The sequence below is a fragment of the Poecilia reticulata genome, chromosome 17 (assembly GCF_904066995.2).
Source record: "Poecilia reticulata chromosome 17, P_reticulata-male-v2, whole genome shotgun sequence".
NCBI classification, from domain to species: Eukaryota; Metazoa; Chordata; class Actinopteri; order Cyprinodontiformes; family Poeciliidae; genus Poecilia; species Poecilia reticulata.
The window spans coordinates 29672705-29688001 of record NC_088846.1 but is presented as its reverse complement, the minus strand read 5'-3'; the positions used below and the strand labels follow the sequence as shown (position 1 = coordinate 29688001).

Genomic DNA, 15297 nt, shown 5'->3' with positions numbered 1-15297 from the left:
CAGCAACGCAACACAGCAACGCAGTGCAGCAACGCAACGCAGCAACGCAACACAGCAACGCAGTGCAGCAACGCAACGCAGCAACGCAACACAGCAACGCAACGCAGTGGTTTTGAGTTGTTCTTCAACAGTTTTTCTCTTTGCTGTGCAGCAGCACGAAATTAATATCTTCATGTCGAAGTTTAATGAGTTAACGGAGTTATTCTACGGCGGCAGCGCGGCTGTGGATGACGTAGAAGAAGAATCGTCTCTTTGCCCTCCAGCTTTGTCCGAAATGTTCTTATAAACAATAACATGCAGGAAGTCTAGATTTGTAAATATGTATGATTATGATAAGTCTGGGCCTCACCAGCTACGAACCTCACCGCATATCAACGCAGCAATGCAACACACAGGGAATTTATGGAAGAGGGCGAAAACGCCAGAGGGGGCGCTGTTACCCTTCTTGATTTTTTCTTAGGGTGACAGGAAGCTAAAGATGCTGAGGCACAAAAGAAAAAGTCCTCAGTGCAGAAAACAGATGGATAAAGACGCAGTCGGGATGAGAAAAGCTTTTCAAAGCGGTGAAACAGTTTTAGAAAGGCTCAGCTTAGCTTCAGGTCCCAGTAAAGGACAAGTCACTGCATTTACTGGAAAAATAAAATAACTTGTTGCAGTTTTGCTCAATCAGTAATCAGTTAACTCGATGGTGAATCATAAAACAGATGAATGATAATCTTAGCAGTGATAGACTCGGGTCTAAATGTCCTGACATTCAACCGATTCAACCGATTTACAGGAAAGTGCAGATGAGAATCGGAGAAGCTGGTCAGCAAACATTCATCCATCTGACCAACCTTCCCAATGGTCACGATGTCATCTTTTCCGTGCCAGTCCGGTTCGTAGACTTCATGCAGAGACTGCGTCAGGTTGATGGACGCCTGCTGCATCCCTACAAGAAAAACAGCTTCAGAAAACCTGAGATCCTTCAAACACAGCAGATGATGTTGAATGTCATCTTTGATCTGCAGTGAGGAAGTGATGAGCTACCTTTGATGGAAGACATGTAGGACTTCATCTCCCTCTGCAGCCGGGCGCCTTCAGACTAACAGGAAGTAGATTGAGTCAGATTAAAGACAGATTATCATGACACTGATCAGACTTGGAGGGTAGAAAACTGAAACTGTTCAGATGAGCTTTCAGTGAATCTGGGGCAGTTTTCTGGAGCATCAGTCTCTGGTAGACCTGGTAATTCATGGAGGAGAAGAAGAAGAAGAAGAGTGTGGAAAGAGAAGAAGAAACGTCTCTCACCTCTTGTCTCTTGAAGTTTATCACCACTTGCTCAAACTGCTCATCTTTGGTCTCGTCTGCTTTTCCCAGTTTCTGCAAAACCTGAGAAATAAACGAAAGACAGTTTAACTGTTTTCTTATGGCTGAAGCCATTTAATGCCATTTACATCTGAAAAGACGCGGATATTCGCTTAGTATGACCACGGCTTCAGGGGACCCACACAGGCTTGGACATTATGCAGTAAATGCACATAAAACATTTATTCAATATCATCAGTTAGAGCCAGAAAACTGATCAGTCAGGGATGCGACGCTGCTCTAACCCTAACCCTAAGGAAGCTGTTCCGTTCTGATCCAAAACTGATCAGTCAGGGTTCAGCTTTATTTCTGCCAGAATAGGAGGCTTTGCCTCACCACTGGATGCTCCACTGGTCAAGTAATCCACCAGTTACTCTACCAGTGGCTGAGGACTCTGGGAATCTCACCACGTGTCCTTTAAGGATTGACTGGAGGTGAGAGCAACAGCCCAAAAGGTCTCTACAATTTTAGGGAGGACATGAATTCAAGCATCCGTTTTCTTTAAACTTTCGTTTGTTCAACTGTTTTGTTTCTTTCTCTGAAAAGATTGAGAGAAGTTGAGAGCCTTTGCCTCCAAGCGTCCGAGCAAAAACCCCAGAAGTTTAAACACAAAGGTGGAGCCGGTGAGCCGGCCACGCAGGGCCAGACTGACCCGGTAAGGACTGACCCAGTAGGGACCAAAAAGCCACTGGCAACTCCAGACTGAAACAGAAAACAGAAGGAGGAACAAACTACAAGACAAAGACGAGTGAAAACAGGACAAACCGTCCCATCAAGGTGGAGTCACAACATAAACAGACGAAGGCTAACAGAAACTCCAACATGGCGGAAGTATACGCCACATCACAGAGACCATCTTCTGGAGGAGAGAGCGGCGGCGCTGTGAGGAGCTCTGGGTAGGAAGCGTAGCGACAGGCAAGTGAAAAACAACAATAGTGGCTAACAGCAAAGCTAACAAGGCGCTTCTAACACACGACTACGTCACCTACTGAATATGGACACTGAAGCCAAAGGGACTAAAAATGCCGTGACATCACCGTGCAAGAAGACAAAGGGAGACAAAGAAGTTGGTTCAAATGCATCCAATGCTAAGATTATACTAAGATAACGCCAAGTTCATTTTCTGAACTCTCTCACCACAGTTCAGAAAATGACGCTGAACTTTGGAGAAGAACTGAAACGAAACACGCTCTATTGCAAACATTGCTAAAGCGGTGGAGTTCAATAGCGCTGAAATCCAAGATTGTAAAAATAGAAACAAAAAGGTGGAAAATCAGATTGGACAACTTAAAACCACAAACTCCGAGCTAACAAAGGTTCAAGATTTTGAAAGGCAGAATCAGAGCTATGGAAGAAGATGGAATATGGCATCAACGGCTAAAAGGAGGAAGACGAGACAGAAAGTCGCGAATCTCATTAAGCAGATTATGCCACACTGGAAAGATGGACATTATTCCCGACACTGTGAACCGTCTTGGCCCGAACAACACCAGCCGCCCACGGCAGATCATTGTGCAGTTTACAGGTCGGATCTTCAGGGATGAACTCTGGTGATCCACTAAACATCCGTGTCTCTGAGGACCAAAGACGGGCTGTGTGGCCCAAAGCAGAGCAGCTGGGATAGAGGCGGCGCTGAAAGGTCCACATGCCAACGAGTTTCTCCTGAGGGGCTCAAGGTTCTTCAGGATGATCCGACTTCACATCATTTTATTAGTTCAGGAGTTTTGGCTTCCTAAAGTTCAGTTTCCTCTCAGGTAAAACCATTCAGTGCTGTTTTACTTTATTATATTAATCTGTTACGTTTAACTTGAAAAGTGAACTTATTTCTGTTAATGCAAGGGGCCTAAGAGATCTGACTAAAAGGAAAAGTTTATTTTTATTTTGTAAAGGGAAAAATGCAAATATTATATTCCTACAGGAAACTCATTGGAAACAAGAAGAAAACATGTTTTGGTCTAAACTAAAAGGAGATGAAGCTTATTTTTGTCATGGCTCTTCAAGGTCAGCAGCTATTCTTTTAAAAAACTTCCAGGGTCAAATTATCTCAAAATGGCCGCTGGTTACCTCTCACTGTCTGCTTAGATAACTTAATGCTTATTTTATTAAACATGGTTATAATAATCTAAACCAAAACGAATTATTGCTGGAATAAATGGCCTTAAATGTGTTCCAGCTGAAATCACTTTACTAAACAATGTTATAATTGGTGGAGATCTTAACCTGGTTCCAGATGAGTTTTATGGTAAATGGCCTTCTAACCATAACTCAAGTTACCCAAACTAAACATTTAACCATTTCTGTAATGAACTACAGTTAGAGCCAGAAATATTTGGACAGTGACACAATTTTCGCAAGTTGGGCTCTGCATGCCACCGCATTAGATTTGAAATGAAACCTCTACAACAGAATTCAAGTGCAGATTGTAACGTTTAATTTAAAGGGTTGAACAAAAATATCTGATAGAAAATGTAGGAATTATATACATTTCTTTACAAACACTCCACATTTTAGGAGCTCAAAAGTAATTGGACAAATAAACATAACCCAAACAAAAAAATTTTTTTCAATATTTTGTTGCGAATCCTTTGGAGGCAATCACTGCCTTAAGTCTGGAACCCATGGACATCACCAAACGCTGGGTTTCCTCCTTTTTAATGCCTTGCCAGGCCTTTACAGCCGCAGCCTTCAGGTCTTGCTTGTTTGTGGGTCTTTCCGTCTGAAGTCTTGATTTGAGCAAGTGAAATGCATGCTCAATTGGGTTAAGATCTGGTGATTGACTTGGCCATTGCAGAATGTTCCACTTTTTTGCACTCATGAACTCCTGGGTAGCTTTGGCTGTATGCTTGGGGTCATTGTCCATCTGTACTGTGAAGCGCCGTCCGATCAACTTTGCAGCATTTGGCTGAATCTGGGCTGAAAGTATATCCCGGTACACTTCAGAATTCATCCGGCTACTCTTGTCTGCTGTTATGTCATCAATAAACACAAGTGACCCAGTGGCATTGAAAGCCATGCATGCCCATGCCATCACGTTGCCTCCACCATGTTTTACAGAGGATGTGGTGTGCCTTGGATCATGTGCCGCTCCCTTTCTTCTCCAAACTTTTTTCTTCCCATCATTCTGGTACAGGTTGATCTTTGTCTCATCTGTCCATAGAATACTTTTTCAGAACTGGTCTGGCTTCTTGAGGTGTTTTTTGGCAAATTTAACTCTGGCCTGTCTATTTTTGGAATTGATGAATGGTTTGCATCTAGATGTGAACCCTTTGTATTTACTCTCATGGAGTCTTCTCTTTACTGTTGACTTAGAGACAGATACACCTACTTCCCTGAGAGTGTTCTGGACTTCAGTTGATGTTGTGAACGGGTTCTTCTTCACCAAAGAAAGTATGCGGCGATCATCCACCACCGTTGTCTTCCGTGGACGCCCAGGTCTTTTTGAGTTCCCAAGCTCACCAGTGAATTCATTTTTTCTCAGAATGTACCCGACTGTTGATTTTGCTACTCCAAGCATGTCTGCTATCTCTCTGATGGATTTTTTTCTTTTTTTCAGCCTCAGGATGTTCGGCTTCATCTCAATTGAGAGTTCCTTTGACCGCATGTTGTCTGGTCACAGCAACAGCGTCCGAATGCAAAACCACACACCTGGAATCAACCCCAGACCTTTAAACTACTTAATTGATTACAGGTTAACGAGGGAGACACCTTCTGAGTTAATTGCAGCCCTTAGAGTCCATTGTTCAATTACTTTTGGTCCCTTGAAAAAGAGGAGGCTATGCATTACAGAGCTATGATTCCTAAACCCTTTCTCCGATTTGGATGTGGAAACTCTCATACTGCAGCTGGGAGCTGAACTTTCAGCCCATATTATATATATAATTGTATTTCTGAACATGTTTTTGTAAACAGCTAAAATAACAAAACTTGTGTCACTGTCCAAATATTTCTGGCTCTAACTGTAAATCTAGTCTGAATCCCAGTTGTATCAAATTTTCATGGTCTGGTTCAAATAGCAAATCAAGACTTGATCAGTGGCTTGTAACGGATTAATTACTGACCAATGAAACCAACTCAGATATTTCTGCTGACTGACCATCTTATTCCCAAATAAAACCTCAAAACTGGAAACCAGGCGCAATAAGTATTGGAAATTTAACTACAAACTTCTTAAAAATGACACTTCCTGCCAAAAAATCAAAGTTCTGATCCAAAATATTAAAGACTGAAGAACTAAATGGTCCTAAAGTAGAAGGTCAGACAATTTTCTGTCTCATTCAGTAAACAAAGAACTTGATATTATAGAGCGTTATATTGCCATAAACCCAGCAGTGGGAGACAAACTGCTGCTCTGTGTTTTCTGTGTTTTGTCCCGTTTGCTGCCCAGGTGTCTCGTTCCCTCCTGTGTATCTAAGTCCAGGGTTGTCCACTGTTGTCCTCGTCTCGTGTCGGATCCTCGTCGTGTCGTCGGTCTGCTTCCTGTGTCGTCTCTGTTGGACCGTCATTAAATCATTCATCACTTCTGCCTGCGTCCTGCTTCCCCTCACCTGACTAGAGCAGGACAACAGCTCCAACCTGAACTAGATGGACTGACATTCAAAGGGCTGAAGGATTTATTAGATACAGGAAGGAGAGAAAACACTTCCTACTGTTATAACCTGGAAAAAGATCAAAATGATATCAACCCATTAATAGTAGAAACCAATAATAAAAACTCAACAGATTTAAATTCTATAACAACCTGAAAGCCTCCAAACCCTCAGAACCAAAATCTGCAACCTTTTAAAAAAATGAAACTTTTATCCCTAAAATAAAAGATAATTTGAAACAAACTGGTGACGACAAAATGACAGCAGAACTTAATGAGGCTGTTAATCATCAACAAACTGCAGGTCCAGATGGAAAACATAAAAATATCACGTTTTTACAGAAATGTTTAAAAATCACGTTATAGCCGCTGCAATGAAACAAGGAATTATTATATGACAAACATTTATAATTCAGATTATAAATGACTGACGGATATGAGACCTGATGGAATATAGGGACATGATCAATAATGATCAATAATGATCAATAATGATCAGAGATTATCAATAATGATCAATGATGATCAATAATGATCAGAGATTATCAATAATGATCAATAATGATCAATAATGATCAATAATGATCAGAGATGATCAATAATGATCAATAATGATCAATAATGATCAGTGATCAATAATGATCATTATTGATCAGAGATTATCAATAATGATCATTATTGATCAATAATGATCATTATTGATCAGAGATTATCAATAATGATCAATAATGATCAGTGATCAATAATGATCAATAATGATCAATAATGATCAATAATGACAGTGATTGATGATGTCTCTGTTTCAGTTCTTGAATATTTAGGATTTGGATCAAAACGTGTTGAAACATGAAGTTGTCCATCAGAACCTGAAGCAGTTTGTGGTTCCGGTCCAGGAGGCCCGGCTGCCTCCCTGGTTTAACTCACTAGAGGAACTCTGACCTGCTGAGGACGGAACCAGAACCTCCAGGCCCGCCGGGCCTCCAGGCTCCGGGTCCCAGTGACGCATCAGAAATGTGATCAATCTGAGAACACTGAGAAATTATCCGCTTTCGGTCCAGAATTATTGATTAGCCAGGTAAGATGACATCACTTTGATGACATCATTTTGATGACATCACTTTGATGACATCACGGTTTCCCTAAAACAAGCTGTTATTGATGAGAGAAGCTAATTCTCTGAGTCCAGCCGTTAAAAGAAACATTAACAATTAAATCTGAAATTAAAAACCTTAAATATTACAAACAAGATTAAAGAACAGAAATAAAAACTGGCTCCAACCAGACGTTTCTATTTTAGGACGAATTATCAAAAATGCAAAGTTTAAAACGATTCATTTCTTCAACCTGCAGCAAAAGGTCACGGAAAGGTCAGAGGTCAACGAAATTAGAGATGCTGTCTGAAAGTCACCGACCTGAAGATCAACTGGTAGAAATGCTGGATTAAAAATTACATTCATTGCAAATTTGAATAAAAATAACTTGAAAGGTTAAGAACCAAGGTTAAGGTTAAGGTTAAAGGTTAAAGGTTAAGAACCCGACATTTCAAACTAAAATGTTGTTTATCTGCTAATAAATAGTTTTAATATCGATGACAAATCATTTCTGAAAAGATTGAAACTGAATTATTATTATATTCCATAATGAATGACGCTGGTTCATTCAGAACCAGAACCGAGCCATTACTGGATCGTACCTGCACACAGGTGAGCCAATCAGAACGAGGCAGGCTCTGATGACCTGAAACTTTTGACATAACAAAACACGTCACCGTCCGTGCTTACGTCATCTAATTCCTCACGTGAAAGCACGTTTTCCACGCAGCTGAAGCGTCACGTTCAGCTTGAACCAGCCAATCAGATCGCTCTCCGTCAGCGGCTCCTAATTTGCTTTTTCCCCTCAATAAAAACATTTTAATCCGTTTCTTTTAAAGAGCTGCGTGGTGACGTCATGCCTTTTAGAAAATTAAACGATATCAAACAAAATCAGAAAATAAAATGTGAGATGATTGTGACAGATCAGCAGCGGCCTGCATCCTCCTCTAGAACCGACCCGAACCCACCCGAACCACCAGAACCCACCAGAACCAGGCGGCTCCTACCTTCTCCTGGGCCCGGTTCAGCCGTTTCTGAACGTTCTTCGCAAAGATTCCCGTTTTAATTTCCGCCATGATGCCTGGAGAGGACGGAGGATTAGAGGAGGCAGGAGGGAGGGGGGCGCGCGTGTCTGCGCGCGTGCGTGCAGGGGGCGTGTTTGAGAAGCTATCTGGAAGCTGATTGGCTGTTGCTCCCCACGCTGCGGTCACTCAGAGGAGATGCTGGTCCAGAAGCTGCAGGTGAGACCGGAGCAGCGGGACGTCATGTCCGCAGCGCGCGAGGACGTACAGAAAGCGGACATGCGCAGTTTCACCCTCACGTGCATTAATAATGAAGAGGAAACATGAGAATCTCTTTTCCTGACGCATGAAGCTCCAGAAACCGGAAGCAGAAGCTGCAGAGGTCGGAAGGATCCCGGAAGTTTCTGCGTAATAAAATAATCACAGCTGGTTCTGGTTCTGGTTCTGGTTCTGGTTCTGAAACAGCTGCAGCTCTGACTGCAGTCAGGTCAATGACCTCTTGTAAACAGCAGGGGGCAGCAGAGAGCCGCCGCAGGAAAATCATTTCGTCACCGATTTCTAAAACTGAAGCAGAAAAACTAAATTATTTTATTTTCCAAAAATAGAATAAACCCTCAAACTGAACACATGTCCAATATCTGCTGATTCGATTCACATTATGGCCAGACCGCCACCAGAACCAGAACCAGAACCAGGTATGAAAGAAGCGCTGATCCAGAACTCCATGTCAGAAAGTAACTTCTAACTTCCTACTCTTTGATCAGGAGCATTGGAGGCAGCAGCTGCAGCACAAACAGTGAAACGGGTCACAGAGACTCTGTTTGACTCAGACCAGGACAGGTGTGGGCCGCCAGGTGAGACACTCAGTGATGATGACATCACTGTGCTGGTGATCGTTAGACTGCACAGACCAGGAACTTCTGATAGTCATGCTGCGGGCTTGGTTTGCTGATCAGCTCAGAAACGGGACATAAATAAGTGACAGATGTTTCCTGCAGCTGCCACAGGGTTCTGTATTCGGCCCTCTTCTATGAACCATTTCTATAAATCAACTGGGACAGAATGATGGATGGAAAATGTTCATTTTTATGCAGACGACTCAGTTATTTGATCCAGTCCTACAGAGCATGTTTAGCAGATTGTTTAGTCTTCAAATGCTTCATCAAATTACTTTTTAAAAGATGCATTATTGGCTTAGATCTGTAAATATCCCGGATCAGATCGGACCACAACTACTAGCTTGATGTTTTTCTTGGGTTTCTGCAAGATGAACAGAGACAAAGTTCATCTACTGATGGTGTAACTAGCAGGTTTCCGTGTTCAGCAGCGCCAGCGCTCCGCTCCAATCAGTCACTCATCCCAGCTCACAAAAGCTACAAATGTTACACTGTTTACTGAACGCAGTAAAAGTTTCATTAAAGCAACATGTTGACTTTGGAGCAGCTGCACCACGGCTGCAGGATCGGTAAGAACTTGTTGTCTCAGCATCTGGTATGAAGACGAATCCAGAGAAGCAGAATCGGTTTGGAGCGTCGGCGCTTCTGGATTAAACTAAGCTGAGCAGAATTTCAGATCCAGAATCAGAAAAGATTTTCTCAGAGGAAGTGAGATGGAGATGTCTGGGCAACGACTCCCTCAATGTTTAACCGCATGAAGGAAATCTAGTTAAAAAGCTAAATGTAAGTTTTCTTGTCTTGAGATGTTTTGTAGATGATTTTACCTGCACAGCACTTTGTTTTATAAAATGATTCATAAATAGATGATGACGACTGACTGACTCGGGTTTCGTCCACATTTCTAGGAAAACAACCACATTTGACCTTTAATTCACCCTAAAAATCAGTTGAATGTTAAACAATAATTAATAAAACCAAAATGGAGAAGATGGAAACCTTCATATTGTTCAGGGGGTTTGGGGTAGATAATGCACCAGTATAGCCACATCCTCGCTGTCTGATTCCAAACAGGAAGTCAAGGTTGTTTGGAAGCAGTTTGATTGGCTGATAGGTTTTAGTGTCGCGCTATACTGCCCCCTATGGGTTGGCATGGTTGAAATGACGTTCAGGGTCGAATTGCTGCAGGTTCTTGTGGATGCAAAACTTTTTTTGCACCAATGTCTTTATTTGACAGCAATCTGACAGGATGGGGCAAAGAGAAGGAGAGGAACGGGAGTCGAACTTGGGACCCGTTGGGATCTGTCGCCTCTAACCGCGGCGCAGAGCAACGCCCCGATGAAACCGAGTCTGTGTGTAGGATGTTATTCATTTCATCGATGTGGAAGATATTAGTTTCCATTAAGACCCGGTGGTGTGGGGACAGTCTGCATCTGCTCTCTCAGGTTCATTACAAGCTGCAACATGTCAACACCGCGCCGTGTTTCAATGACCTGGACTGGCTGTGAACTCCATCGGTCATCTTTTATTTACCAGGCTGTTTCTGCTGGTCTGCTGAACTGGAATTGCACTGAGAAATGTTGACTCGCTCTCAACTTGCTGCTTCTTTCCGTCTCTTTTTGCTCGGACTGAATTAGGTAAAAGGTTCAGTCTGCTCCCTCCTCCTGGCATTCAGAAAACTTTGAGTCCAACTGACTTCATCTCCAAACAAAGTTCTTCAGGCTCAATGATGTAAACCTGATTTTCATACCATGTCATTTTCTTTGACCTTTTTTGTGTTTTATTTGTTGCCTCCTGGCCAGGACCCCTCGAGTCTTGATGGGATTTTATCCTGGTTAAATAAAAAAGTTGAGGTCGAAGGTCTTCAATTTGCCCCTCAGGGTCTTTCGGCTCAGACGTTTGCATGCACCTGTCTGGTCTGCTGGAGGAACTTTCTTCTCCCGTTTTGCTTCCAGGTCTTCGATGGAAAGCTGCTGTCAGGCGTTCCAGATGCTGGGCGATTCCTCCGTCCTGCCGGAGCCGACAGGAACAGGTGAATCAGGCTTCAGGTGATGCCGAGGCACCAGCTGTCGGCAGCAGAGGGCCTGCTGATGTCAGAAGATCTGATTCGACGTGGACTCACTCCATCTGCTCCTCTCCGATTATAACAAGTCATCTCCAGCCCAAAGATCTAGTTCACACCGACGGAGTTTCTCCTCCACGTGAGCTGACGAAGACGATGCTCTGATTCATCGGTGTGTGTGTGTGTGTGTGTGTGGTATGAGTGAATCAGGGATGCTGCCTTCCTCCTCTTCCCTCCTTCCTCCTCCTCTTCTGTCGTGACGTTGGATCAGGAGGAAACACCACAAACAGTCCGGAGATATTCTGAGATCCTGCCGAGTTGTGAGTGACTCAGAGGGAAATACCTCTGTGGACGGAGGGAGGAGTTTATCTGCTGGAGGTATAATTACTGTCAGAGAGCAGAGAGGGAGAGCAGAGTGACCCGGCTCAGTGTTTGCTCAGATTCAGAACCAGAGAGGACCGGAACCAGCACCAGAATCTCCAACATGACGGACTGACAGACCAGAACCTCCAGACCCAGCTCCAGCCTCTTAACTGCTTCATCTGCATCGCCACCCAACCCTGGCTTTGGGTTCTAACTTCAGACTGCTGTCAGAACCAGAACCCGTCTGGATCGGTCCGTCCTGCTGCCAACTCTTCCCTCAGACCGGACCAGGAGCCTCTGGTCTGACTGGACAGATTAGTCCTCTGTATCAGAACCGTTCAGGATGTCTTCTTGGGCTGTGCTGCTCTTCGCCGTTCCCGTCTTTCTTCTGATTGGCGCCTCGGCCCTGGAGGTCGCGCCGTCCTCCGCCTGCCCCTCCTGCTCTCTGGCTCAGCTGAGGAAGAACTCGTCTTCGCCCGGCGCTCAGGGTGACATGGTGGAGGCCGTGAAGCGTCACATTCTGACCATGCTGCACCTGAGTGCCCGGCCCAATCTGACCCACCCGGTTCCTCGTGCGGCGCTACTCAACGCCATCAAGAAGCTGCATGTTGGGCGGGTTACTGAAGACGGCGCCGTGGAGATACCAGAGGAAAGTTCAGGTCCTGGAACCTCAGTCGCACCCGAACCTCCATCAGAGCTGATCATCTTTGGAGAGCCAGGTGAGTCCGGAGTTTAGTTTGGGTTCTATCAGACGGTTTGACTCGGGTCCAGCTCAGAGCCAAAGGTCCTGGCTGGACCAGTCCTGAGTAACTGCAGGTTGCATGAAGCGTGGCTCCAAACATGTGAACTCCTGTCCCTGTGGGACTGCGAGGACATGGCAGGTCCTGCGGCGCTGGATCGGATCCAGGCTGGCATTGACCGGGTCGGCTGCATGGGAGACGTCACGTCCTCTCTGTCCTCCCTTATCGCTTCATTCACAAAAATCCCATAAGGTCAAAGTTTGTTTACAGATTTCAGTCAGAAGAACTTTCCTCCATGTGGAGAAATGATGCCTGCAGGAATCAGTTCAGACTGAATGGATCCAGACGGGAACTAGAACCTGTCTGGTTCTGTCAGAGTCCTGATTTACCAGAACTTTTAAACCTCAGCAGATACACCATGGTTGGCTGAGGAGACGTCCACAGAACCGGGTCGGTCTCTTCAGCCAAACTTGGTTTTTCCTAGCATCTCAAATCAGAACCAAACTGTACCTGGCAGAAGAGTGACGGGTTCTGTTTGCAGAGGAGAAGGTGAAGCAGAACAACCAGGTTCTATAAATAGTTACCCTGCTGAGAATTCTGCGGTTCTGCGGTTCTTCAGAGGCTGGCCCAAATTAACGGGCAGTAACGAGGCTGGGGGTGCGGGGCATACCGAGTGGTCTCAGGCCGTAAATAATCCCTTTATTCAGAGAAATCTGGGCCTCGGTAATTATTCTGCAGCAGGAGACAAAGAGGACAGAGAGGACAGGGTGGACAGCGTCCCCAGTCTTTTTTAGACTCTGTTTATATGGAGTATATTTAGAGGCAAACATCCTTTCATTCAGTTATTATTGGAGACCTTCGCTTTGTTGCTTCATTTACATACGGGGTGGGGAGGGGGAGGCATGGGTTCAGCAGAACTAACATGTCGGCTGTTTTCCGCCGCAGGAGACTCTCCGAACACCGTGACCTTTGACGTGTCGAAGGAGGGCGGCGCTGCCACGGTGGAGCAGGCCAATGTTTGGATATTCTTGAAAATGTCAAAGGTCAATCGGGTCCGAAGTAAAGTGATGCTGCAGCTGCTGTGGACTCGCCACGATGGTGGCTCCTACAAGGATGAGTTTGTTTCAGAGAAGATGGTGGACAGTCGGCGCAGCGGCTGGCACACGCTCGCCCTGACGCGCGGCGTTCAGGCGCTGCTGGATGGCGGCGGCAGCTCGCTCGGCTTGCGGGTCTCCTGCCCGCGCTGCGCCGAGGTTGGGGCGGCACCCATCCTCACATCCGGTGACAGAGCGAAGGCGACAGGCCAGGATCAGTCACACCAGCCGTTCCTCATGGTGACGCTGCGGGCCGAGGAGGCGGAGCCTCAGCGCAGGGTCAGGCGAGGTCTAGAATGCAACGGAAAGACCCACGGTTGCTGCAAACGGCAATTCTACGTCAACTTCAAAGACATCGGCTGGAGTGACTGGATTATAGCTCCATCCGGTTACCATGCCAACTACTGCGAGGGGGAGTGCCCCACCCACACAAGCGGCTCGGCACTGTCCTTTCACTCAGCGGTCATCAGCCACTACCGTCTGCGCGGCTACGCGCCGTTCCAGAACAGCAAGTCGTGCTGCGTGCCGACGCGGCTGCGCGCCATGTCCATGCTCTACTACAACGAGGAGCAGAAGATCGTCAAGAAGGACATCCACAACATGATCGTGGAGGAGTGCGGCTGCTCCTAGAGCAGCCTTCCCATCAGCACTCAGGTTCTCGCTGCTGCTCCACATTGGAGCGAGCCAGAACATTTGCCCTGGACCGGCCGATTGTTCTGATCCAGAGGAACTGGAGGTTCCGACCGGATGGAGGCCAATCACCGTAGAGTATTCCAACAGCTGCGTGAGGCGCAGGGAGACTTGACCCGGAAACCTTCTGGACGATCTCACATTTAGACCAAAACAAGCCAACAATCAAAGTTTGTCCTGTTTTTAAAAAAAATCCAAATGAGACAAAAATGTGAAAAACACCTGAACTGTTTCTGGGTCTGCTCTAATTTATTTGCATAGTTTTGTCATTAAACTGTGATCCAACATGTTGTCTTGGTTTCTTCATTAAGTCTTTTCAGACGGACGCTGGAAAAAAAGGTTCTGAAGGTTCTGCTGACCCAGATCGTCTTCTGAATCAGAACCAGAATCAGAGAATCTCAAAAGTCAACATTTGACATAAAATGTGACAGTGGAAAGTGTTTGAACCAGTTCTAGTGTCTGATTCTGCAGCTGATCCGTTCCAAGCTGGTTCTACCAGAACCCGACCCACTCCTCTTGGTCCACTTCCTGCCAGGTCCTTCTCTGCTCTCTGATTGGCTGCTGGAGCCCTGAACTGCTTCTGATGGTTCTATCCGGTCCAAACTCTGAGAGCCCAGCAACAGTAAAACTACAAACATGGCTGCTGGTTCTGTTCTCACTGCCTGCCTGTCAGATCTTCATTGTCTTACAACAGGAACTCAAGTCAGCTGACTTCCTGTCACATGATCATCCAGGTGAGAGCGCCACCTGGCTGCAGACTACCTGGCTCGTTGTTCAAACAAAAACTGCAGCCGAGCCCCGATGACGTCATCCTCTGACCTCAGATCAGATCAATCAGACAAACATCCTCAGTTTGTTGACTGGGAGGCCAGAAGCTCACGCAATGTTTGCCCAGCAGAACCAGGCGCCTCCACGCTGGTCTAACTGGGTTAACTTAACTGGTCCAACGACAAACAGCCATGATTTGATGCAGGTGTTAAACCAGGGAGGGAACTAAAACATGCAGGACGCCTCCAGGACCGACTCTGGACTCCACTGGGGAGTAAAAAGAAAGTGGTTCATATCTTGGCACTACGGTTTGTTTTCGCTTCATATTGGATTGAAATTATTTTATGACCAGCTGACAGAGGGTGTACTTTCTTTTTGGCAAATAATTTAAACTTGCAACTCTTCTGGAGAAAACTCCCACAAATGAACAAATCCAGAATCTCCAGACGAAACACCCAGAAACTTGAACCAACAAACTGAGTCAAGTTTGTTGAAAGCAACATCACAGGGAGATAAATGGAAAAAAAGAAATGAAATTAAGTTTACTAAAACTAATTAGACAAATATAAAGTTGGCAGAAATACCTTTTTTTATTTAGCTGCAACAATTACCTTTTCTCCAACTGCGGGAGAAAAGATGAGC

At 45.2% G+C, this 15297-nt stretch overlaps 2 protein-coding genes across 6 annotated transcripts in view; one reads left to right on the top strand and one right to left on the bottom strand.

The window, feature by feature from the left end:
* The window catches only part of amph (amphiphysin), a 33027-nt gene extending 24719 nt beyond the window's left edge, over positions 1-8308 (bottom strand). For all 5 annotated transcript variants that reach the window (XM_008403075.3, XM_008403079.3, XM_008403076.3 and 2 more), the window contains exons 1-4: positions 8031-8308; positions 1291-1371; positions 1030-1084; positions 837-931 (exon numbers count right to left, since the gene is read on the bottom strand). In XM_008403075.3, the coding sequence (XP_008401297.1) occupies positions 837-931; positions 1030-1084; positions 1291-1371; positions 8031-8099 (300 nt within the window). In that variant the 5' untranslated portion in view covers positions 8100-8308. The remainder of the gene's footprint in view (positions 1-836; positions 932-1029; positions 1085-1290; positions 1372-8030) is intronic.
* A 3-nt stretch (positions 8309-8311) lies between these two features.
* inhbab (inhibin subunit beta Ab) lies at positions 8312-14174 on the top strand. Its single transcript, XM_081598890.1, has 4 exons — positions 8312-8427; positions 8810-8899; positions 10894-12082; positions 13049-14174. Exons 3-4 carry the CDS (start codon positions 11707-11709, stop codon positions 13825-13827), a joined length of 1155 nt encoding a protein of 384 aa, XP_081455016.1. The 5' UTR covers positions 8312-8427; positions 8810-8899; positions 10894-11706; the 3' UTR covers positions 13828-14174.
* The last annotated feature ends 1123 nt before the right edge of the window (positions 14175-15297 follow it).